General features: G+C 41.6%; 1 protein-coding gene across 1 annotated transcript in view; it reads left to right on the forward strand.

The window, feature by feature from the left end:
- The first annotated feature begins 1,606 nt into the window (after positions 1–1,606).
- The window catches only part of Ints2 (integrator complex subunit 2), a 53,497-nt gene continuing 29,831 nt past the window's right edge, over positions 1,607–25,272 (forward strand). The window contains exons 1-15 of the mRNA XM_075991225.1: positions 1,607–1,927; positions 2,837–3,142; positions 3,806–3,944; positions 5,038–5,140; positions 6,363–6,476; positions 8,175–8,305; positions 8,536–8,709; positions 12,893–13,119; positions 14,870–14,995; positions 18,050–18,121; positions 18,209–18,323; positions 20,010–20,078; positions 21,856–21,990; positions 22,905–23,081; positions 24,240–24,348. Coding sequence (XP_075847340.1) covers positions 2,847–3,142; positions 3,806–3,944; positions 5,038–5,140; positions 6,363–6,476; positions 8,175–8,305; positions 8,536–8,709; positions 12,893–13,119; positions 14,870–14,995; positions 18,050–18,121; positions 18,209–18,323; positions 20,010–20,078; positions 21,856–21,990; positions 22,905–23,081; positions 24,240–24,348 — 1,987 coding nt within the window. The 5' untranslated portion in view covers positions 1,607–1,927; positions 2,837–2,846. The remainder of the gene's footprint in view (positions 1,928–2,836; positions 3,143–3,805; positions 3,945–5,037; positions 5,141–6,362; positions 6,477–8,174; positions 8,306–8,535; positions 8,710–12,892; positions 13,120–14,869; positions 14,996–18,049; positions 18,122–18,208; positions 18,324–20,009; positions 20,079–21,855; positions 21,991–22,904; positions 23,082–24,239; positions 24,349–25,272) is intronic.

Raw genomic sequence — 25,272 nt, forward strand, 5'->3', positions numbered from 1 at the left:
GATGGCTCATTGTCATGTGCTGGTTGCTGAGCCTTATGTCCTGAATTCAAGCCCCAGGACACACACGGTGAAAGGAAAAATCCAACTTCCATCAATTGTTTTCTTTTCTTTTCTTTTTTTTTTTTGGTTTTTCGAGACAGGGTTTCTCTGTGGTTTTGGAGCCTGTCCTGGAACTAGCTCTTGTAGACCAGGCTGGTCTCGAACTCACAGAGATCCGCCTGCCTCTGCCTCCCGAGTGCTAGGATTAAAGGCGTGCGCCACCACCGCCCGGCCATCAATTGTTTTCTGACCTTCACATGCAAACACACATATACTACAAACGCCACTACATGTCTCTCTGTGTGTATGAATATAATTTTCTAAAAGAATTTTGTTTAGTTCCAGGACAGGCTCCAAAGCTACAGAAAAACCCTGTCTCGAAAAACCAAATAAAGCTGGGCGATGGTGGCGCACGCCTTTAATCCCAGCACTCGGGAGGCAGAGGCAGGCGGATCTCTGTGAGTTCAAGGTCAGCCTGGTCTACAAGAGCTGGTGCCAGGACAGGCTCCAAAGCTACAGAGAAACCCTGTCTCAAAAAAAAAAAAAAAGAAAAACCAAATAAATAATTAAAAATAATAAAGTTTTTGTTTCTTACCCCTAGCACATTACTTGAAAAAGGTGACATACACCTTGGCTGAACCAGGAACAAGAAACATGAGCTGGTGAAGGTGGCATAATTCAGTAATCCCAAAATGCTGGAGTTTCTGACCAGCCTGAGCTCATAGTTAGGTTCCATCACCCAGAAACATTTAATATGAGATATATAGACTTGAGGCTTTCAAGATGGTGAGACTTAATATTTGAGAAGTTGATGAAAGTTTTTGACTCTCTTTCGCGAATTACCAAATATAATTTTAAGACGATTTCAGTGAATTCCCAAAATTCACCTCCCACCCCCACCCCAAAGGATTTTTCTAGCCTAAAGAACCGGGAAAGCCATGGCGATTCTTGACAGCATTTGGGAGATAGAGATTGCGACAAGTTCCAGGCCAGCCTTGCCTACAGAATGGTCTTCAGGCCAACCAGGACTACATAAATCATGTCTGAAAAACAAAATAAATCCCGAAAGCAATCTGGAGTGGTGGAACGCGCTAGTAATCTGAGGTACAAAACACAAAACTAAACAATGCAAACCCCCAACACAAGATATTACACTTGGCTCGTGTGTAGGCTCGTTTCACATTACTTTTAAAACTCTCCTATACACAGGTCCTGAGGTTCTAGAACTTTGTTGCGAAGATGTCACCGACAGGCTTTAAAGGAGGCTACCGCCGTGTTCCATTAGGCACGTTTCGGTGGAGGAACGGAAGGGACAAGGGACAACCTTTACCAATTCTTTTTACATACATTATTATTTAAATGTCGCGATAATCCCGTGGGGGATTTAGTTCTGACAGTTAGCGACTCATCTCACAGGTCCCAAGGGGAAAGCACTGTGTGAAGTAACAGCTACTCTCCACATTTTCGGAAGCGCAGAGAACCGCGAAAGGGGAAGGGGCGGAGCCGCGCACGCGCAGAGCGGCCTCACGGCTCAAGCTGGTTTCTTCCCCGCCGCTGACGTCGTCTCAGTGCTGTACGGTGGCCGGCGCGGGCCAGACGCTGGCGATGAATGGAGGTGCATGGTGCAGGTTGAAATAAGTCTTCTCTGCTTCCCCCTCTCTCCCAGCTGTTTCTGCCCCCCAGCCTTTGCAGTGTCCCAATTCTACGACTTGGTTGGTCCCGGCGTCTGAGTTCTTAGTGCCGGAGTCGACCCCGGGCACAGCCGGGGTTTGGTGATCCGGATAATCGCCTAGGCCCAACTTCGGACCGCGCTCTCGATTTCTGTCTCGTCCGGCGCTCGGACGCGGAATCCGAGTGGGTCCCTTGAGGCTGGAGGGTAGATCTTAAGGTATGAAGCGTCGGCTTCTCGGGCCCAAGTGTCGCTGAAGTCTGCCTGACTCTTCTTAGCCCTGAGCACTCGGTTCTCTCATTGCTACCCAAGAGCACACAGGTCTTGTCACTCGAGCTCACTCTCCTGTTAAAAGACCAGCTCTTCCAATGGAAAACAGAGCCACATTTCTGTCCAGGACTCATTACCCACAGCTCTCTTAGTGAGTGGGTCTTCAGACGGGCTGGCTTCTGCTATTTGTTCAGTGTCATCTCCCGTTCACTGCCTTTAAGATTATTCAAGACCCACAAGTGTCCAATTGGGATTCTTTCTTTTCATCTCTCAGCTGATTGTGCCTATACATCTGCTCTTTACCCCCCGTATAACAGGGGTATAGGATAGAGTTGTGGCTTTCAGAACCTTGAATCTGACATCACTTTTGGTCTGTGAGATGATTCCCTAGTGTTGGGAAGTGGAAAGAGAAGTTCAACTAATTTATATTGTAGGCTTGTGAAACTAATCTGCCTGCGTTCATTTTCTCTCCCTATTTCATAGAGCTTACCCAAACGGCATAAAGAGAAAAGTCTTGGACTGGTGTGTAGTATAGGAGGGTTCAGCTTGGTTTTTTTCCAAGTAAAGTATCACTGTTACTTTATTCTCTGGGGGCTCACGCAGTATTTATAAAACAAAGAGTATTAGGGCAAGGACCCCCAAGTTTGGGAGAGACCTTAATTTTCAGTTTTTCTTCTCATATTCTAGATGTCAGTAGAAACAGGAAGACAGAGAAACCTGGTCTTTAATCGTGCCAGCAACATTGCCAACACAGGGACCTACTAAATATCCAGCACACCTTTTCAGATTTTTTAAGAAGAGTTTTCATATATGTGGGATTCGATGCCTGCTCTCATTTTGCTGTTTTTACCTCGTTAGGATCAAGGTGATGATGACCGAGTGCGCCAGCCTTCAGTTTGTCAGCCCTTTTGCTTTTGAAGCCATGCAGAAGGTGGATGTTGTTCGCTTGGCATCTCTAAGTGACCCGGAACTAAGGCTTCTCTTGCCCTGCTTGGTGAGGATGGCACTTTGTGCCCCTGCTGACCAGAGTCAAAGCTGGGCTCAGGATAAGAAGCTTATTCTTCGCCTTCTGTCTGGAGTGGAAGCCGTCAACTCCATTGTCGCTCTCCTGTCTGTGGACTTCCATGCTCTGGAACAAGACGCCAGCAAGGAGCAGCAGCTCAGGTAAAGCCATCCTCTGTGCCCAGAGCTCCAGAAAAGAGAGAGTGGAAACTTAAACTTGGAGAACATTTTACTGAGGTCTTTTCTGTTCATAGCTAAAGCTCCAAGTGCTTTCCGTGTTATAAAATGTTATGATGTTGTGTAGTGAGGACTAGCTACGCATTAGGCCAGTTGACTCTTATTGGGAAGTGAGAAGGAAACTTCTAGTGTGGAAGGTTTTTTTTTTCTTTCTTTCTTTTTTTCTTTTAGAGATGGGGTTTCTCTGTGTAACAGTCCTGGCTAAACTCACTTTGGAGGCCAGGCTGGCCTCAAATTCATAGAGATCAGCCTACCTCTGCCTCCCAGGTGCTGGGATTAAAGCTGTGTGCTACCACTGTCTGGTTAAGGTGAAAGGTTTTATTGGAATCACTAATTTTTTTTTAACATTACAGTTTATTCTCTGAGACTCTCACCTGGTGTTAAATCCTTCCTGGACCGTCGTGTATCTGTTATCAAGCCATTGATATAGAATTCAGTAGCCTTTGTTAGTTTACTGTTTGTGAACTCTTGGAAAACATAGAGAAACCAAGCATTTCAGAGGAAATGAAGAAACATTATTGCAGTAACAGGTACTGACTGATTGCCCGGCCAGTGGTGTAACTTTTCTCCATGTTTGGACTTTACTAGGCATAAACTTGGTGGAGGCAGTGGAGAGAGCATCCTGGTATCACAGCTTCAGCATGGACTGACACTAGAATTTGAACACAGTGACTCACCTCGTCGATTACGGCTGGTGCTTAGCGAACTGTTGGCCATTATGAATAAGGTGCTTTTTAAACCCAGCCCAAAGTATTCATGATTTGATATCTAGATCTAGAAAATCTTTAAAAAAAATATAAACAAGAAGGCACATAGGTTATGTGTTCCACTAGTTTTTCTGTTTGATTTGTGTTCTTTAAAGACTAAAATGAGTTTGTTTTTTTTTCCCTCCAAGACAAGGTTTCTCTGTGTAGTCTTGGCTGTCCTGGAACTCGCTCTGTAGACCAGGCTGGCCTCAAATTCACAGAGATCCACTTGCTCTTGCCCCCTAAGTTCTGAGATTAAAGGTATGTGCCACCACCACCAGGCTTCAGTTTGGGTTTTTTTTTTAAATCAATGGTTTATATGGGTAACGTTACTACGTTGTTTCTTGGCTTGCCTTATACTTTAATTTCAAGTACCTCTAAAAATGTAGATTGGAATAACTGTTTCTCCCCACTCTTCCTTCTTTTTTTGTGGGAGACAGAGTTGCACCTAGGTGCCAAGGTGGCTTTGTAACTTGAGATTCTTTTACCTCAGCCTCTGAGATGGTGGGATTATAAAATGCAGCCACTATGCAGCTCCTGAGACTAATGCTTCCCTGTCTGAGTGATAATCATGGTTAAACTGCTTAAAATTGACAGGGTCCCACATTCTTTGTTGCAGTATATTAGTCACGTTAAAAGTGATTATTTGGGGGCTGGAGGGATGGTTCAGAGGTTAAGAAGGCTTCCTGTTCTTCCAGAGGTCCTGAGTTCAATTCCCACACCCACATTGTGGGTGGCTCACAACCAACATATAATGAGATCTGCTGCCCTCCTCTGGCCTGCAGGCAGAACACTGTATACATAATAAATAAATAAACCTTTAAAAAAAAGTGATGACATTCACACCTTCAGTCCCAGCACTAGAGAGGCAGAGACAAGATCAGGAGTTTTATACCATCCTAGGCCAATAGATTAAAGGCTAGCCTGGTCTATCTGCTGAGTTCAGGGTACATGGAAAGACCCTATGCCAAACAATCACAGCATAAACTCATGATTTATGAGCTCAAAAAACAATAAAAATTATTAAAAGTTAAATTAATAGTTCTTGCCTTCTTTTTTTCCTTTTTCTCTAAGGTATCCGAGTCCAATGGAGAGTTTTTCTTTAAGTCTTCTGAGCTCTTTGAGAGTCCAGTGTACTTGGAGGAAGCTGCAGATGTTCTTTGTATTTTACAAGCAGGTACTTTGCTGACCTGGTGCCAAGATACATTTCAGACATAGTGTCAAGTGAAGTGTTACTGTGACGCCTCAGCCTGCAGTGCTGGATGCGTGTCTGTGGCTGTGCATTGGGGATCCTGAGACTGGAGGTGTAGGCAGTGGTGAGCTGCCGGATGTGGATGCTGGGGTTCAGGTCCTTGCCAAGGACAGTACCTTTTTTTCAGCCCCAAGTTTGGTATTTGAGGATTATCAAAACTGGGGGGGGGGGGGGGTCCAGCATGTGGGAGGCTGAGACAAGGGTATTATGACAAAATCCTGACCAGCTTGGGGAATGGAGTGTGATCATGTCTCAAACAACAGCACCCCCCCCCAACAAAAACCTTAAAAATGTAAAAGTTATTTACTAAAAATATGGCTTAAAATTTTAAGCTCAAGGGCTGGAGAAATGGCTGTGGTGGTTAAGAGCACTTGATGCTCTAACAGAGTACCTTAGTTTGGTTCAGGTGACTCAAAGCTGCCTGGAACTCCCAACTCCTTGGCATCTCGCAGCCTCACATAGACATACCCACATGCGCATAAATTCATTCTTAAAAAGTTTAAATTAAAAATGACTAATTAGAACAAAGATTCAAGGACTTAGACTGTTTATATAGTATGCCATATTATGTAAACATTAGCTTGTATATCTGATTTAATGATTCATAATTTTAGTGATTTTATAAATGTTCCTAATGTGTTAGATCAGAAAGCAAAGGGCAGAGGAGGTAAATATATAATCTCAGTTTTACTTAATGTTAAAATTACGAATGAGACGATTAAAACTAGAAATTAAATATATTTATTATTGTAAATATATTAAATGCACATATATATATATATATACACGATTAGAGCTAACATATATTTTTTCCTTTGTACCTTCTTTTTTTGCCTTTCCAGATTCTTTTTCATAGGTATATGATAAAATAAAAATAAGAAACTATAGAAATGTAAAGATTTTATGAAAATAACTTCTTAGAGCAGTGCTATGTAGGGAAGCTTCTGCCATATTCTCTGTGTGTCGTCCAGTTAGTAGCCCTGCGCCTTGCGTCCTGTGGCTGTAGAGTAGCTGAGTGCAGCTAGTATGCCTGAGAACTAGTACTCTAAGTGAGTTGCATTCTGGTGATATCTTTGAAATGCCAGCTGTTGAAGATAACACTTTAGGGGTCACGCCTCAGTAGTGACAGTGGCTTTTTTTCTTCCAGAGCTCCCTTCCTTGCTTCCTATAGTTGATGTAGCCGAGGCCTTGCTACATGTTAGAAATGGTGCCTGGTTCTTATGTCTCTTGGTAGCCAATGTTCCCGATAGTTTTAACGAAGGTAAATATAATTTAAAAACAAAATATTGGAATATTGGAGAACTTTGGTTTGACTTGTTTAGCTTTTTTTTTTTTTAAGACAGTCTTTCTTGCTCTGTATTCTGGGCTGTCTTTGAAGTTGTGATTCTTTTGTCTGTACCTTCTGAGTGGGCTGGCATTGCAGGTGCAAAGCACCGTACTTCCTGTTGCGTCCCCTCCCTTCCGTGCTGAGCTGGAACCCAGTGGCTAACACGCTAGCCAAGTACTCTGCCTCTGAGCTACACCTAGACCAGTCTGGCTTTTAACTGAAGAATTTATACAATTTATATAAGCCATTTAATTATTGTGGTAGTTAGGTATATCTTGTTACTTTTATCTCTTTCTTATTTTGAATTAATTTTTAACCATACATTTAATTTACGGGTATTATGAGTGCCAGAGTGTATTCTTGCTGCTTTTATTTTAAGTAGTTAATTCTTTTTTCTTCTGATTTATTTATTTAGTGTGTGTGTGTGTGTGTGTGTGTGTGCGCCTGTGCACATGCTTACATATGTGGAGGTCTGAGGACAACCTCCCTAACTTGTGGGTCCCAGGCGTTGAACTCAGTCGTAGTCTTGGCGATGAGCACCTTGACTTGCTGAGTCACTTCACCAGCTCACTTCCAATTTTTTTTTTTTTTTTGACAGTGCCTCGCTGTACAGCCTAGGTGGCCTTGAACTTTAAGTAATCTGCCTGCCTCTTCCTTCCCGATGCTGGCATTACAGGTGTGGGCCCAGCTGACTTTAAAGCCCTTTTTAAAACGCGGGAAAAGGCTTTATCTGCATAGTTATTACTTTTGGTGTTCTTCATTGAATCACCTTCATTTCATGTAGTGTAGATTATTTAAACATTTTTATTTTGTTTTTATTCATGTGTGTTTGGGATTGAACCCAGAGCTGCTTGCTTTGTCAGTGGGTTATCCCTTTAACTTTGAAGGGTAGATTCTTGGCAATAGCTTTCCCCATTGAACTTTTATTTTTGGTCCCGGGGACTGGCCATAGTGCTTGGCAGGCACTCTGCTGCTGTTGTACATCCCTTTTTTTGGTAACTTTTTCATTTTGAGACAGGGTCTCCCTAAGGTGTCCATGCTGGACTTGAACTCACTTTGTTGCTGAAGCAGGCCTTGAACTTGTGTACCTCCTGCCTCAGACACCTGGGTAGCATTACAGGCCTGTGCTACTAGGCTGAATCAGTTGTTTTTCTTTTTTGGGAAATGAATGCATAGCCATATGGGTCATGGTCTGGTGCTCTTCCACTGAGCTTAGCCCTAGCTTTTTTTTTTTTTCTTGTGGCACCGAATCACTATTTAGTGCCAGTTGGCCTTGATCTTGCGTGTGTAGCCCAGGCTGGCTTCCAATTAGAGATACCCCTCTATCTCCATAGTGCTGTGGTTCCAGGTTGTGTACCACCATAGCCAGCTTGACTGTGTTTAGTTGTTTGCTACCTTTGTCCTTGTGGGTTTGTAGTTGCTGGTGGGGCTCTGTGTAGTCTTCCATGTTGTTATTGCTTAGGTCTTTTTCATTCCTTTGTTCCTTGTGTCTTTGTTTCTGATGCTGTACTATCAAGTTCCCAATGTTTTCCTCCTACACTGTTTAAGCTGCATAAATGATTAATTTTCAAGGATGAAGAAATGGCTTATAACACCTTACTTATAAAAGCTTAACAAAGCTTAAAATAATAGTTTGTAGGGGCCTGATCAAAAATGGAGAACGACAAGATGAAGAAAGTCTTGGAGGGAGGCGCAGGACAGAAGCCTTGCGATTCTTATGCAGAATGAACCCTTCTCAGGCCCTGAAGGTCCGGGGCGTGGTGGTAAGAGATGCTCTTGTCTCCCTGGGACTGCATTTTTCCTAAGAGGGTTTTCCTTGAGGCTGTTTGAGGATCTTACAGAAATTGGGAGTTGCAATGCTCAGTCTGCTGCCTTCCCTTTGTGGCCTTATGTTTTGTGAGATCCTCAGAACTTGAGCTGCATTCAATTTTGAAATGTCCTGGCTTTTTTTTTTTATTGTGTTGAGTTTAATTTGTTTTCTCTGCTGTGTTAGGTGGAAGAATGTCACTTGCCAGGCCTTGGAGTAGCTTTGACATTGGATCATACTAAAACTGAAACTTGTGAAGATGGAGTGAGTGACTTGGTTTGCTTTGTTAGTGGCTTGCTTCTTGGAACAAATGCAAAAGTCAGGACTTGGTTTGGAACCTTTATTCGAAATGGACAACAGGTGAGAGTCAAGTGTATGGGTAGGGTAGGATCATTGCTTAGGAGCAGTTACTAAGAGTGAAGAAACTGCTTTAGAAGGATGGCTTTAGCTAGGCCTGGTGGCTCATACCTGCAGTTCCTATATTTGGAAGACTGAGGCAGGAGGATTGCTATGATTTCAAGGCCAAAAGCTATGGGAGCCAGATGTGGTGGCACACACCTTTAGCCCAGCACCCTGGAGTCAGAGGCAGGTAGACCTCTATGAATTTTAGGCCAACCTGGTCTATAGTTTCAGGCCAGCCAACGCTATATAGAGAGACTGTGTCTCAAACAAACAAAAAGCCATGGGGGAAAAAATAAAAGAAAAAAAAGAAAGATATGTTTAAATTAGTGGTTGTCAGATTTAGTTTTAGAAACCTCTTCACATTAATAAGAACCATGAAGGATATGAAAAGTTTTGTTTTTTGATATTTCCAATATTAGAAATTAAAAATTTTGAAATATAGAGTTTATTAAAAATGAAATAACCTCATTTAAATGTAAACAAGAGAGAGAGAGAGAAAGAGAGTGTGTGTGTGTGTGTGTATTCTTTTTTATTTTTGAGTTTGGTCTTGGTATTTACTAGATTTAGTCAAGGCTGGCCCTGAATTCCTCCTGATCTTTGTGCCTAAGCCTCTTGATTACAAAGATCCTAGGAATGCCCACCATGCTTAGTAAACATTACTTTTCTTTTTAAATTTATTTATTAAGCATACAATGTACTGCTGGCAAGGAAGGCACCAGGTCTCATTACAGATGGTTGTGAGCCACCATGTGGTTGCTGAGAATTGAACTCAGGTCCTCTGAAAGAGCAGCCAGTGCTCTTAACTGCTGAACCATCTCTCCAGCCCTATGCATTACATTTTTTTTTTAATGTTTTAAGACAGATTTTTTTATTTATTTGTTATGTATACAATATTCTGCAAGCCAGAAGAGGGCACCAGACATCATTACAGATGGTTGTCAGCCACCATGTGGTTGCTGGGAATTGAACTCAGGACCTTTGGAAGAGCGGGCAATGCTCTTAACCTCTGAGCCATCTCTCCAGCCCCAAGCATTACATTTTTAAAAATATAAATAATCCTCCCTCCATGGGGGGAAAGCCCTAGCGAGAATAGCAGTAGTGTTTATAGGTTTTCCTGTCTCTTCAGTATCTGGTTTAGTAGAAGCCTCTGGAGGATGTCCTGGACACGAGTGAGAATGGGGGCAAAGGCACCATCTTAGCTTTATGAAGGCTCTTTGTACTAACAGTCTGGGGACTCTCAAGTCCTGTTACGTAAGAACTTGAAAGTAATTTATATTTTATAATTTAATCTGTATGTTTATGCATTTGTGTGTGTGGTGGTAAAATATATATAACGAAATATGCATTTAGTCATTTTTTAAAAACACAATTCAGTGGTATTAAGAACATTCACTTTGTGGGGCTAGAGACTCAGTAGTAAATGTTTGCTAGGCAAACATAAGGACTTGAGTTTAGAATCCTAGTAACCATGTAAAAGCAGGTGTGACAGCATTTGTCTGTATCCCGGTGTTGTGGGGGCAGGTACAGATGACCTGGATGCTTCCTGGACAGCCAGTGTAGCTGAAATGTCATGTAAGGTGGGGCAGCTGAAAAGATGGCTCAGTGGTTAGGGGCCCTTCCTGCTCTTCTGGAGGACTCGGGTCCCATGCTTAGCACCCATTGTGGGCAGCTCACAACTGTCTGCAATGCCACTTCCAGGGGATCTGATGCTCTCTGCAGCCTGTGTTTCCGACCTGTACATATATACACAAAGACACATGCAGCTTGTATGCTTACACATGCGCACGCACACATACACACACAAAGGGAAAGAAAAGGACCATTGGTAATATTATGCATGCATAGCCATCATCTATTTTTAGGATTTTCTTTTTTTGTGGTCTGGCCTTTACACTTGTTAGGTCAGCATTCTGTCACTGAGTTCTATATCCTGTGCTCTACAGACGCTGAACCTTAAACTGCCTAGTCCTCTTTCCTGTAAACTGGTAATCGTGGCTCTATCTTTATTCTCGGTGAATTATGGATACCATTCTAGGTACCTCCTATGGGTCAAATCATAGGATACTTGTCATTTTGTGTATGTTATTTCCTTAATATATTGATTTCAAGGTTCATTCTGTAGCATGTGTCAGACTTTCCTTGGCCAGGTATGGTGACATATACCTTTAATAGCTAGAAGCAGGATTGTGGAATAGATACAGCTCACATTCAGTGCCAGCTGGGCTACATTATGAAACCTTCTCCTCTATAGAACACACCCTTGCAAAGGAATTTCTTTCATTTTGAAGATTCCCTAGACTGATTTTGGTGTCCTCTGCCTCTACCTTTGAGTAGATGAGATTATAGGTATATGTTAGCATGCTTGGTCTGTATGTTATATTTTACAACAGGTTTTTTTGTTTGTTTTCTGTGTTCTTGAAATAGGCTCTTTCTTTGTTGCCTAGGCTGCCCTGCAACATAGTAGCCCAGGCTGACCTCAAATTTAAGTTTGAGGTCATCCTCTTGAGTATTGGGTTTGTTTATAGTCATGACTTCTGTGTTGAATGGTCTTTCTCCCCTCAACAGTTTTTAACTTAGAGAATACTTTAGCTTTTGTGAAACACTTATTTAGTGCTTCTGAGTAGAATTGCTCGTGCAGACTGACTTTCAGCACGTTTCACTCTGGTGAACAGCATGCGTATGTTATACCATGAAATCACATTATTTTACATCCAGGACTCACTTCTTTACAGTCCATTAACGTCTGCTCTTCAGCTTTGCTTTTTTTTTTTTTTTTTTTTTTTCGAGACAGGGTTTCTCTGTGGTTTTGGAGCCTGTCCTAGAACTAGCTCTTGTAGACCAGGCTGGTCTCGAACTCACGGAGATCCGCCTGCCTCTGCCTCCCGAGTGCTGGGATTAAAGGCGTGCGCCACCACCGCCCGGCTCAGCTTTGCTTTTTAAAAGGAAAGGAAACACATGTCCACCGTGTGACTGTTGTGTGGCTGTGTGCTGAGCAGTTACTATGCCCGTCCATTGTGCACAACACACTTTTCTTCTTGGAATTTAATGTTTTTGTTCAGGCAGGTTTATTATACTTTACTTGACACCAGTCTTAAGTATAACAAGCACTGCTGGGTGGTGGTGGCGCACACCTTTGATCCTAGCACTTGGGAGGCAGAGGCAAGTGGATCTCTGTGAGTTCGAGGCCAGTCTGGTCTACAGAGTAACTTCCAGTATCACTAAGTCTGTTATGGAGAGTAACCCTGTGTCGAAAAACAAATAAAGGCCAAAAACCAAACAAAAGAATAACAAGCAATGATTGAAGGTATATGCCACCATCCCTGGCTAAGGAAACACCTCTCCTTTTATAGTTTAGAATTGCTTCCATATGTGTGCTCTTTCTTTGTTCATCTCTTAGTAGGCACTGAGTGCTTGCTACATGTCCAGTACAGTGTAGCTTGAAGAGTGAGTGAAGACTGAAATAGCCCTGCCTCAAGAGCTGGGGTTGGGATGGTGGTTATAGATTTATAAGCTCTTAATTATGGTATCTTTAAAGGTACACAGTACTGATATTTACTTCCTTGTTAGGAAGGAACTTGGGGTTCAGAGCAGTTCACTAAAACAGCATGCAGCACGTAATTAATGGTGAGCCAAAGCTGAGGCTCTGAGGTCTCTAGACACCAAGTGCTGCTGCTGCACTGCCTCGTGTGGTGGAGCTCCCCGTGTGGGGTGGGGACTGAACCTGGGTCCTCTGCAAGAGCAGCAGGCGCTCTGTACACTTGCGCCATCTCTCCAGCCCCCCCCCTTGAGTTTTTTGTTCTATAGCCCTGGCTGTACTGGAGTTTGCCATGTAGACTGGCCTGGGTGCAGCAGCTCTCCTGTCTCTGCCTCCAGAGTGGGCCGCCACACTCAGATGAAAGTACTGTTTAAACACTAGTCACAACTCAGTTTGCATTAGTTTAGCTTTTCCCCTGCAGTCGTGCAGCATGGGGTGAGTGGATGTGTGGATTTTGCGTTTTCTTGTTTAAATGGAACTGCAGTATGACAGGCTCCTCATGTGAGTTCAATTGCAAGTGCTCGCGTGATGAACTCTCTTCAGCTTCCTTTTAATTTGATAAATGCTCCGTGCTCTCTCTCTTCTTTTCTCAATTCACACTTACAGAGAAAAAGGGAGCCCAGCGGTTCTGTCCTTTGGCAGATGAGGAGACAGCTTCTCCTGGAGTTGATGGGCATTCTTCCTACAGTCAGGAGCACCCGCATTGTCGAAGAAGCCGAGGTGGAGATGGAGCCCACTGTGTCTGTGTACTCGGGGCTGAAGGAAGAGCATGTTGTGAAAGCCAGCGCACTCTTACGTCTGTACTGTGCCTTGATGGGGATTGCTGGACTCAAGTACTCAATCCGATATTTTACCTTTTTATCTTTTTCTTCTTGTTTCTAATCGCTGAGAAGTGAGCAAAGGCCTTTTATTAAGAGGCTCGGCTTTGAATTTTACTAGCTTATGTCAAGATTGAAGGTGCTAAGGCCAACTGTCCTTAAGGAATATTTGATCTAATTTCTGATTACAAATAGAATTATGTAGATATTGGAGGGATGAGAATATTTTATCAGATTTTAATCACAGTGTAAAGGACCCTGTGATTTTACCACTTTTAGAAGACACCTCAGAGATCTGTGAGTGACCCACGACCACTCCGGGTCAGGTGAAGACCCCTCTGTTTTGAGAATCGACAGGACGTGGTTCTTTTTTTTAATTTTTTTTTAAGAGGAGGGTGCGCCTCATGTCCTTGACTCGGAGTGTGCATGCTTACTCTCATAATTCTTCTTTTGATTTTATTTATTTCATGTGCATTGGTGTCTTCCCTGCATGTGTGTCTGTGTGAAGGTGTCAGATCCCCTGGAACTGGAGTTACAGACAGTTGTGAGCCATCATATGGGTGCTGGGAATTGAACTCAGGACCGCTAGAAGAGCAGCTAGTGTTCTTAACCTCTGAGCCATCTCTCCAGCCCCCAGGACGTGGTTCTTTAGCATGAGGTTCCAAGTCCCTGCACTAAATCTTTCCCAATAGTGTCCTCAGCTGGTGTGGGAACATTCCTGCGTGTGTCTCCAGCTCATGTGCCTTTCAGTTCTGATGGCTGAGTTAAGCAAATGCTAGCCCATCAGTTTGGCTCAAATCTAAGTTGATACAATCCATTAACCCCATGATTCTATAATGTATAAACTGCCGTGAGCTCTGCAGGACACTTGACCACACATGAGTAACATGTGCTTGTTATGTCTGTGACCTCTGCTATTGCTCCCTTGAAACGCTATTGGTCATTGAACCCAGTTTATTTGTTATTTGGTTTTTGCAGAGACAACAGAGTTTTCCATTTCTCAGTGATAAATCCATATGCCATTTAAAAAGCACATAATTGAAAAGAGAATTGGCCAATAATGATGAAAGTATAGGGTAATGTCTCAGCGTTTAAGAATGCTTCCTCTGTAACCTTGATGACTTGTTTTGAATCCCCAGCACTCACCTAAAGCACTGGGCATGGCTGTACAAGCCTGTAACCTCACTGTTGTGAGGTAGGGATATGAATGTCCCAAGAACTTCCTGGTCATTGAGCCTGGTGGTAACACCTAGTTTCTGTTTCAGTGATCCACCTTGCCTCAAGGCAATTACCCTCCTTCATGTGTTCACAGACATGAACATGCCCATACATGTGCACTATCATACACCACACACACACATACCATATACATACAACACAATAGATGCATACTCTGCACTCACCATACTATATACTTGCTGTACACATACACATGCACACACACACACACAATAAGTAACTGAATGTTTCTGTTTCGTTTTGGTGAGACAGAGTTTTTCTGTAGCTTTGGAGCCTGTCTTGGAACTCGCTGTGTAGACCAGGCTGGCTTTGAACTCTCAGAGACCCACCTGCCTCTGCCTCCTGAGTGCTGGGATTAAAGGTGTAAGCCAACACTGCTTGGCTGATTGTATTTTTTTTTTAAAGTGATTTTAAAAAGTTTGTACTTGAAGGATTAAAATGTTGGAAAACTCACTTCTTCCTTCATGAACTAAAAGTAGATAAGCAAATAAATAAGTGTAAACTCTCGCTGTGTTTGTCCTTTTAGACCAACTGAAGAAGAAGCTGAGCAGTTGCTGCAGCTGATGACCAGCCGCCCGCCTGCCACACCGGCCGGGGTTCGATTTGTCTCCCTTTCCTTCTGTATGCTGCTGGCCTTTTCTACACTTGTCAGGTACCTTACTGTATAGTCGCTCTGCTCATTGTATGTATGGGGGCGAGTGTGCAGTGCAGCTAGTGTGCTTGCCTGGCATGTACGCTGCCACCAGAAAAGATGTAGAGCGTGTTATTAAAAGTCTGCCACAGAGACTGGCCTAGGCATGGACAGTCACGGTCCCCTTCGGTGGAAGGACAGCAGCATCTTCTGAATACTACCGTTTTACTAGTCTTTGTCAGAGTCTCTGCTGAACATCGTTTAAAGAGTCAGCATTCTTCAAGAGTTTTTGAAGGCTTATAACTTTCCTTCCTACTTTTTCTTCTTTGGAGGTATTATCTTTTTTTAGTTCTTGAGTAGTTTTGGGTCAGTAATACATTGTTTAAAAACTTTTTACAAACTTCAATACCTGTTTGTTTTATGTTTCGCTCCTTGGAGTGTGTGTATGTATGTGTGTGTTTGATTTGTACACCAGTGCTATGGTGTATGCGTGGAGGTCAGAGGACAACTCGTAGGAGTCATGTGGGCTTCAGAGATGGAACTCTGGTTGTCAGGTTTGGTGGCAAATGCCTTTACCTCTTGTGATCTCACTGGCCCCGCTACTTCATTGGTGATGACCCTTCTAGGTATTAGCTAATTGAATTCCCATTCTCAAAGATGAACAATTATTACTTTTTTCTCTGTCTGGAAATACTACATATCTTCCTTTTCTTCTTTTCCTTCTGTTATCTTAGTACAGTTAGAATAATTTTAATTTGAACAATATATAGTTGTTTATATTTGTATTATGACTATGTAAACATTGAGAGCTCAATTATGACTAAGTAATTACTTATCTCTCTTTTAAAACAGTTTTGTTTTAAATTTTCTTGGTAGTCTATGTAATAACAATTAACTAAATCTTTCTCTCTCTCTTTTTTTTTTCTTTCCGTTTTTACTTTTTTGAGGCAGGGTTTCTCTGTGTGGCCCTGGCTGCCCTGGAACTCACTCTGTAGACCAGGCCGGCCTCGAACTCAGAGATCCACCTTACCCCTGCCTCTCAAGTGCTGGAATTAAAGGCGTACATCACCACCGCCTGAGAAACTAAATTTTGCTGGTTGTGGTAATTTATGCTTCTAATCCCAGCCCATAAGAGATCAAGACTGGAAGATTACCATGAGTTTGAGACTAACCAAGGCTACATAGTGAGATCCTGTCTCAAAAAACCAATAACAATAAAACAAAACAAAGCAAGGAAACACAGACACACAAAACCGAACAACAGAGAAACAAAATGTAGCTAAATCTCTGGACCTAATCCGACTCATTAGGCAGTTGAATCTTTCTCAGAAATCTTGCCCGGGGCAGTGTTGTCTGCTGCTGTCTGGACTAGACCCCTCTGTATCTAGTGTTCTGCAGCTGTACACAGAGATTGTTCTTCATTGAGCATCTTTAGAGAGCAGACATGTGGGAGGTAAATTCTTCAGAGCAGGGGTGGATTTCTGAAAAGGCCTCCATTCTGACATTTGGCTAATGGTTTGGTGGCATGTAGAATTTTAAGCAGGAAGTAATTTCTTTTGAGGATTTTGAAAATGTGTGTTTCATTGTCTTCTAACTACCCATGTTGTTGTGGTTCCCTAACATCAGGTGTCCTCTTTCACTGTGCAAATGTGTAGGAGGCCTGGCCCTTACTGCAGTGCTCTTGTTCAGCCCCCCTGTTCTGGGATTGCACATGCTCCTTCACTTCCTGTCCCAGTTTGTATCACCCTCAGCACCCAGTCAGTCCTTGCTAATACAAACAGATGTCCCTTAGTTCTAGGAAATATTCCTGAATTAATTTGATGACAGTGTTCTTCCCTTGGGGTTTCTTTGTCTAACACTTCTTCTTTTATTTTTATTTTACATATATATATATATATATATATATATTGTGCATATATATAAAATGTGCATTGGTGTTTTGCCTGCATCCTTATCTGTAAGGGTGTCAGAATCCCTGGAGTTACAGACAGTTGTGAGCTGCCATGTGGGTGCTGGGAATTGAACTTGGGTCCTCTGGAAGAACAGTCAGTGCTCTTAACCCGAGCCATTTCTCCAGCTCCCTAAAGAAAGAAATAATTATTTATTTATTTATTTATTTTGTTTTTTGAGACAGAGTTTCTCTGTGTAGCTTTGGAGCCTGTCCTGGAACTCACTCTGTAGACCAAGCTGGCCTTGAACTCACAGAGATTCACCTGCCTCTGCCTCCTGAATGCTGGAATTAAAGGCGTGTGCCACCACTGCCTGGCTCTAACACCTCTTCTTGAGTGACTTTCAGAGATGGTCATTGAATTTTCCCCTCCCACAATCTTCTGCGCGTTGCTTGTTCTTTTTGGGAAAAAACAAAAATCATAAAGCATATCAGAAAATTTACATAATTGTACACTTTGAAATCAGAGATCTGCCTGCTTCTGTCTCCCGAGTACTGGGATTAAAGTCATTAAATCTGGCCCAGCTTTTGCTTATGTTTTAACATCAGATTTTTATTTTCCTATATGGAGTAAGTGATCAGTCCTTAGTACAGTTCTTTTAACGTTTTAACCTCAGAGACCTTTGTTTTTCAAAGGAATATGAGGTAATGTCACTCTCTCCACCTTGCAAATATACTAAGATTTGAGGTTTTGACAGTTTAGAATCATGAAGCCAAATCCTTCATCTTTGGCTTCTAGGACTGTCTCATGTTTCAATTATAATTAATGGTCCAGTTTTGCAAATCATTAATTTGAGTTGCTATTTCAACACAAAGGAGAAAAATAACTCCTAGGAAAAATAACTTCAGGACTGGAGAGATTCTCCGTGGTTAATAACACTTGGTGCTCTTGCAGAAGACCTGGGTTCAGTTCTCAGCATCCATCCAGTGGCTCAGAACCACTGTAATTCTAGTTCCAGGGAATCCAGGGACACCAGGCATGACATAGTACAAATGTACACGTGTAGGCACATTCCTCATACGTGTAAAGTAAGAATAAATAAATCTTTAAAAATAAGGGGGAAATGCTGTCAGACTGCTTTCTTCTTGCTGTCTGGCTCACGGCTGCTGCTGCGTTGTCTCCACAGCACCCCGGAGCAGGAGCAGCTGATGGTGGTGTGGCTCAGCTGGATGATCAAAGAGGAGGCGTACTTTGAGAGGTGAGGAGCCGTGTGTGTCCCCTCAGTTCAGAAAGCTCTTATTCATCTCCTCCTTGGAAATTCACAGTTTTTCTCCTGTTTTGACAGTACATCAGGGGTCTCTGCTTCTTTTGGGGAGATGCTGTTATTGGTGGCCATGTATTTCCATAGCAACCAGCTTAGCGCTATCATTGACTTAGTCTGTTCCACTCTGGGCATGAAGGTAATTTTTAATAATCTTTTTTCTGAAAGAAAATGTGTCTAAACTGAACATTCTGTCATAGTATAAAATAAATACATTGTGTTCTTTTAAGTAGTTTTAGATGTTTGCTAGTTTGAAGTTTTATTAAAGAATTCCTAGAAAAATAGGAATTTTTAGAACATTTATTCAAACTTTATGTATGTATGTGTGTCTGTATGTGCATATGTGTATATGTGTACAACTGCTGATAGAAGCCAGAGGAGGAATGGGGACCTATGGCGCTGGAGTCCCAAGCTGCTGTGAGCCACCTGACATGGCTGTTAGGAACCAAACTGGTGTCCTTTGCAGGTGCAGTCCATTGCTGACTCCTCTTCCAGTCCTCTTTGTTGTTGATTGAGACAGGCTGGCTTGGAACTCATGCTAGTCTCAATGGTTTTTTTTTTTATTTCCTACGTAGACTTTCTAATTTATTATAAAGCTTAAATGAATAAACTCATTTATGTAAATATACACATAGGCAGTTATACATCTGTATCTTAATATTTCTCAAACTATTTAAGATAAAACTGTGGCAAGCAGTTACTAAATAAAAATGTGAGTCTGCTAAATACTGTCAGGTTATTTTTCGTAGAGATTTTTCCAGTATCATTGTTCACATTGATGCATGAGAGCCCTTGATTTCCTGATATCTTACCATGCCTAGACAACCCCGTTCTTTTTATCTTTTTCTTTTAAATTTATTTATATATTTATTTATTGAGATGAGGTCTCTCTATATAACCCGGATTGTCCTGGAACTTGGTATATAGACCTTGCTGACCTCAAACCTATAGAGATCTGCCTGGTTCTGCCTCCTGAGTGCTGGGATTAACGGCGTGCATCACTATGTCTGGCCTGCAATTTGATTGGTGAAGAATGGTCCCACTTGTTTTATATTTTGTTGATTATTAGTAAAGCTAGTTCTTTCATTCTTTTTGTTTTTTTTGAGAGAAGGACTTGCTTCGTAGCTCAGACTGGCTCAACCTGTCATGTGATTCCCCTCCTTTTCCACTGAGGTGCTGGTTTATAGGTGTGAGTCGCCACACTCAGCTTACTAGACTTTCTTCTAGTTTACTGTGGTTTTATGCTCTGCATTTAGATCTTTTTTCTCAGTTCTAGTGGACAAACACAGGACTTCACTTATACTAGGCAAGCACCCTTCCACTGAGTTATATATACTTCAGTTCTGCATTGATTTTAAATGTTAGTCCATTTGAAGTACATGGTGTGTAGTGTCACGTGTATAACAAAGTGTATATGTATGTGAAATATGTATGTTTCTTGTCTCCATTTCTTGGATAAACCTCTTCTCTTCCCTGGTAGTTAGTGGTAGTAGCTATTAGCTAGTGCCAATAGTTAGTACTATTTATTAAGTAATTTAAAAAGATGTTTTATCTTTATTTTTGACAGACATTCTCTGTATTGCCCAGGTTGCTTCTGATCTCCTGGGTTCTAGTTCTTCCTGCCTCATCCTCCCAGGTGCCTGAGACTACAGGCATGCATGCGAGTACATCTCTTATGTCAGGCTTGAGAAGCCACTTGTGAAAGAAAAGTTTAACTTTTGAACATTACTATTGTACATCACACCTGTTTTGGATAACAAATTCATGAGAGTAAATGTATTTCACACAGTTTTCCATGCTGTTGGAATTCTTTTTACTGTTGTAGATTGTGATTAAGCCCAGCTCCTTGAGCAGGATGAAGACCATCTTCACACAGGAGATCTTTACTGAGCAGGTACTTGCTTTTGTTAGCTACTGACTAAACTACTTAGAAGAATAAAGTGGGCTTTTTTTTTTTGCCATCTTCAATTTTTAATGATAGTTTATTTCATCTTTAAACTCTCTGTGAATAATTCACTTAATGTAACTCATTATAAAACAGTTGTAGCATGAGTTCTAGTTGCTCTTACTAAATAAAACCTGGAGTCAGATATCAGGGGGTGAAAGCTGAGAGATCAGAGAAGCAGTGCGGCAGCCACTAGAGACCTTTTACCTCTACTGAATCCTCAGACCAAAGGGGCGACCCTGTCCTCAGACTGCCTCCTCAGACTGCACTGAGCTCTTGTCTCTCTCTGCCCAGCCATATCCCTTCCCATCTCCACCTCCCTAGTGCTGGGACTCCCAAATACTGTGATTAAAGGTGTGGGCCACCACCGCCTGGCCCCTAGTGGCTTAGCTCTGCACTCTGATGTTTAGGCAAACTTTATTTGTTAAAACACAAACAAAATACCACTACAAACAATGTATGTTGAGTTTATATATTCTTGAAAACTTTAAATGGTTACTTAAGGGTGTGGTTGTAGATATTGGTGATGTATTTATGTGGGCTAACCATTTGGATTACTCTGAGAAAACAACTTAAGTCTTTACTTTGGTTCCTTAGTCTTTTATTTATATTTATTTGGCTTTATCACCCTTGTCTGTGGGTAAATCCAGGAATAATTTTCTTTTCAGTAAGTTACTTCTAAAAGTAAAAATTAGTTTTCACATTCATTTGTCAATTCATTCATATATATATGTCTCAGGAGGAAATTATATAATTTCCTCCTCACTCCTCCAGACTCTCACTATAAAGTCCTGGCTGGACTGGAACTTATTATATAGGCTAAGCTTGTTGTAAACTCTGAGCTTTCTGCAGTCCTCCTGCCCAGCCTTCTGAGTGCTGAGATTCAGGAGTGTGCCAGCAGGTCCAGCTCATATAACTACTAGAAAAGAAATTAGCCCTCCCAGCAACCCTTCAAAGAGAAGTAACATGGTAGTCTTGTATTTTATCATGTCAAAAGTAGATGTGAAAGGTAAAGGGGCTTCTGTAGAGTAAATTAGCCCAGCTACTAAGCTATGTTTTTAATATTATCACATGTGCATTTGTGTACTTATTTCTTTTTATTGCAGTTTTTTTGGTAGTGTTGGAAATGGAACCATTGGCCTTTGTATGCTATGCTACTGCTGTACCACTGAGTTACTCCTCAAGCCCTTTAGATGAGTTTGTGTAAAAATAAATAGAAAATTAGAGATTTGTACTTAGGATTGTACTGGGGATTGTACTCAGGAATTTGCATGTGCTAGACAAACATCATAACACTGAGATGTGTTCCTAGCCTCAGTGAGATAAAATCTCAGTAAGTTGTTCAAGATGGCCTTGAACTTGTGAACCTCATGCTTCAGCCTTTCTTGTGGCTGAGATTGCGGATGAATGTCCACACCTAATTACTTTTTTGTCACTTGAAAACCATGAAAACGTTCGGATAAGTGCCTGTAATCCAGCACTCAGGACAAAGAAGAGGATTAAGAGTTCAGGGTCACCATCCTTAGGATATAGAGAGTTAGGGCCAGACTGATCTCCATGAGATCCTGTCTTAAAATAAAACAAAAAAATTAAAATTTATACCAGTTGATTCTCATTCATCCTTATGGATGATAGTCTGTACACTATACCTTTTCTCAAACTAATTTTGAGTTTGTTATTTTATGTGTTACTATTTTATTATCTTAATGCTGTTTTTCCCTTTTAGGTTGTCACAGCTCATGCAGTTCGAGTCCCTGTCACCAGCAACCTGAGTGCCAACATTACTGGGTTTCTGCCCATTCATTGTATTTACCAGCTTCTCAGGAGTCGGTCGTTTACCAAGCACAAAGTGTCAATAAAAGTAGGACTTTACCTTTAAATTTTCAGTCCTTTCCTGTGGTTTATATATATACAATGTTTGGTAGTTAGATAAATTGCTAGTTTATTTATGTAGTTAATTAATTAATTATCAGTATTAAGTTAATAATGTAGTTTATTATTATTAAGAACCAGATTTTAGATTTTAAAACAATATCATAACCTATTTACAAAATGTACAGTATTATTTTTTTTCTCTCTCTTTCTTTTTTTCAAGACAAGTTTCCTCTGTGTAGCTTTGGAGCCTGTCCTGGTACTTGCTCTGTAGACCAGGCTGGCCTTGAACTCACAGACATCCTCCTGCCTCTGCCTCCTTAATGCTGGAATTAAAGGTGTGCACCACCTCAACCACCTCACCTAAGTTACTTTCTTTTTTTAAGATTTATTTTATTTATTATATATACAGTGCTCTGTCTGCATGTTTGCCTGAACACCAGGAAGAGGGCACTGTAGATGGTTGTGAGCTACCATGTGGTTGCTGAGAATAGAACTCATGACCTCTGGAAGAGCAGCCAGTGCTCTTAACCTCTGAGCCATCTTTCCAGCTCCTAAGTTTCTTTCTTAACCAGGGTGTTTCTCAGAGGAAATAACCCCCTGCCACAATCTTGTTCTGATGGGAAGTCTTCCATGACACATACAGATCTCCAAATGTACAGAGTAGGGACTGTTCAAAAACTCCGTACACCCAGAGCCAGGCTTCTCACTGTCTTACGTGTGTCTTTCACTGTCTTTTCGATTCAGTGATAAGGACCTTTAAGGCAATTATAAAAGAGATAGTATATTTTAGCTCCCCAAACTAATGGTGAGTCCACTGATCTGAAAACAGTTTAAAGCTTTACATAGTTCTATAGTTTTGATCTTTTTTCTTTGCCTTGATTCAATGCCGTTTTCTTCTAGGACTGGATTTACAGACAGCTGTGTGAAACCTCCACTCCACTCCACCCTCAGCTACTTCCTCTGATTGATGTGTACATAAACTCTATACTTACTCCAGCATCTAAATCAAATCCTGAAGCCACAAATCAGCCAGTCACAGAACAGGAGATACTTAACATTTTCCAGGAAGTCATTGGGGTAAATAAAATAATATTTCTGTTACATCTGTTACATCTCTGGCTTAGTCCTTATTTTTTTGTTCTTAGAGGTCTTATAGGTGATTCTGATTTCAAAATCAGATTAATGCATAAGTATGAACCCTTGCACACACAGTTGCAAACTTGTACATACTATGCACACACAAATGTGGCTAAATTTTATTAGTTTACTAATAAGAAAACATATAGTAGTGTTAATTACCAGTAGTTTGTCAAATAGCACTTATTGAAGAGTTCTTTTTTATATATCATTTTAAAAATTATTTATTCCTCTTTTGTATGTATTCCTGAATGAATAGTTTTTGAGAAAGTGTCTCACTTTGTAGTCTGGGTGGTCTCAAACTCATAATCTTGCTTCCTCAGTTTCTGGAATACTGGAATAACAGGCTTACTCCACCGTGCGCAGCTCAAGGAGTTGTGCTGAAGCCTCTTGTTAAAGTGTAATGGGTACCTTGAAAATTATGTACTGCTAAAGGGCTGTGGGCATTTCAACATCTCCAACATGGTGTTGGTTAGCTTCCTGGGAATCAAAGATACATTTGGATTCAGTTGTGGACAGTTGGGTGAAAATCTTTTTCCTTATTTTGCCAGGAAAAAGTTGCAGTTTTTTGCAGACACAGTTAAATATACAGTATCTATTTTATGAATTGTTTTCTTTATGGTAATTTTATATAGTGCTTCCATTCCTTCAAGTCTCTGAGAAGCAGCCTGGTGGGAGTACTGTGGAGAAGCAGTAGCTGAAGCCTTGTGACATTTCCCCTGTCTTTTTTTTTCTTTTTTTGGTTTTTCGAGACAGGGTTTCTCTGTGGCTTTGGAGTCTGTCCTGGAACTAGCTCTGTAGACCAGGCTGGTCTCGAACTCACAGAGATCCGTCTGCCTCTGCCTCCCAAGTGCTGGGATTAAAGGCGTGCGCCACCATCGCCCGGCTTTCCCCTGTCTTAAAAGACCAAGAAAGGATGTTTCCTTTTGTGGTCTCAACCTTCCTTTCAGTGAAGCAGAAAGTTGTTTGAGTTTGCTGCTAACCCAGCAGTCCTCTCCCAGTCCAGCTATGCTTGGTGCAGCAGCACTGGATAATCTATCTGTTTTGAAAAAGAAAGCAGCTTGCGGTTTACTATGTTAAAATTTTGTATCCCCTCAGGGTGACAGCGCCCGCCTTAATCAGCGCTTCAGTATCACAGCGCAGCTTTTGGTGCTCTATTACATCCTTTCTTATGAGGAAGCGCTCCTGGCAAACACAAAGACTTTGGGTAAGTCCAGCAGAGCTGAGTGGTTCCGGTAGTTTGCTCACAGTCAGTCTGATAGCCCAGGGAAATCTAATGAGTAAAGAGATGCTAGGAAGTTCTTTTAGCCTAGATTTCAGACCGTTGGTATCATATTGTGGGACTAAGATGCTGCATTATTTTTGATTTTAATGAATCTTATTTGAGAGAGGAAGGTCAGGTTAGAGACTTTGGGCCATGGCTTAAGGGGTAGAAATGTCATCTGAAATGAAAGAACCTGATCAGGAGCTCAGCTTTAGATACATAGAGATGTCTATTCTTTGAAGTGAGGACAGTGAGTAGGTAGCTGTGTCCTAGTAGATACAGGACTGAATGTCTTTTGCATCTATATGGTATTTAAAATTATGATATTATGATAGGTTCTCAGCAGTGGAGTGTAGAGGACATCCAGGACAATATGGTGTCCTAGATGCCGAAAGAAGGAGGCTAGGAGTTAGTGATGAGCGCTGCCAGGTGAGCTTGAATGAGGGAGGAAGATGAGGACTGGGGTTCAGCTGATGTCTGCACATAGCATGGTAGAGATCACTTTGCCTGTAGAATGGTAGGATGAGGACCTAATTATCAGGCCAGGCATGGTAGTGCACGCCTTTAATCCCAGCACTCAGGGGGTAGAGGAAGGTGGATCTCTGTTGAGTGTGAGACCGGCCTGGACTACAGAATGAGTTCAGGAACAGCCAGGGCTACACAGAGAAACTTAGTCTTGAAAAACAAAAACAAAACAAAAAAATAAATAAATAAAAGAGGAGATAAAGGGAAAGAAAACCTAATTGTAATGAATTCAGAAGAGGGCTAGAGGACCCAGTATTGTAGACCATGAGTAGAGAATGCACTTGTTAAGGGAAAAGAGAGAAGCAGTATGGTAACTGTGATGGGAAATAAGGTCAGGAAAGG

This window comes from Microtus pennsylvanicus, chromosome 11 (assembly GCF_037038515.1).
Source record: "Microtus pennsylvanicus isolate mMicPen1 chromosome 11, mMicPen1.hap1, whole genome shotgun sequence".
In the NCBI taxonomy this organism is placed as follows: Eukaryota; Metazoa; Chordata; class Mammalia; order Rodentia; family Cricetidae; genus Microtus; species Microtus pennsylvanicus.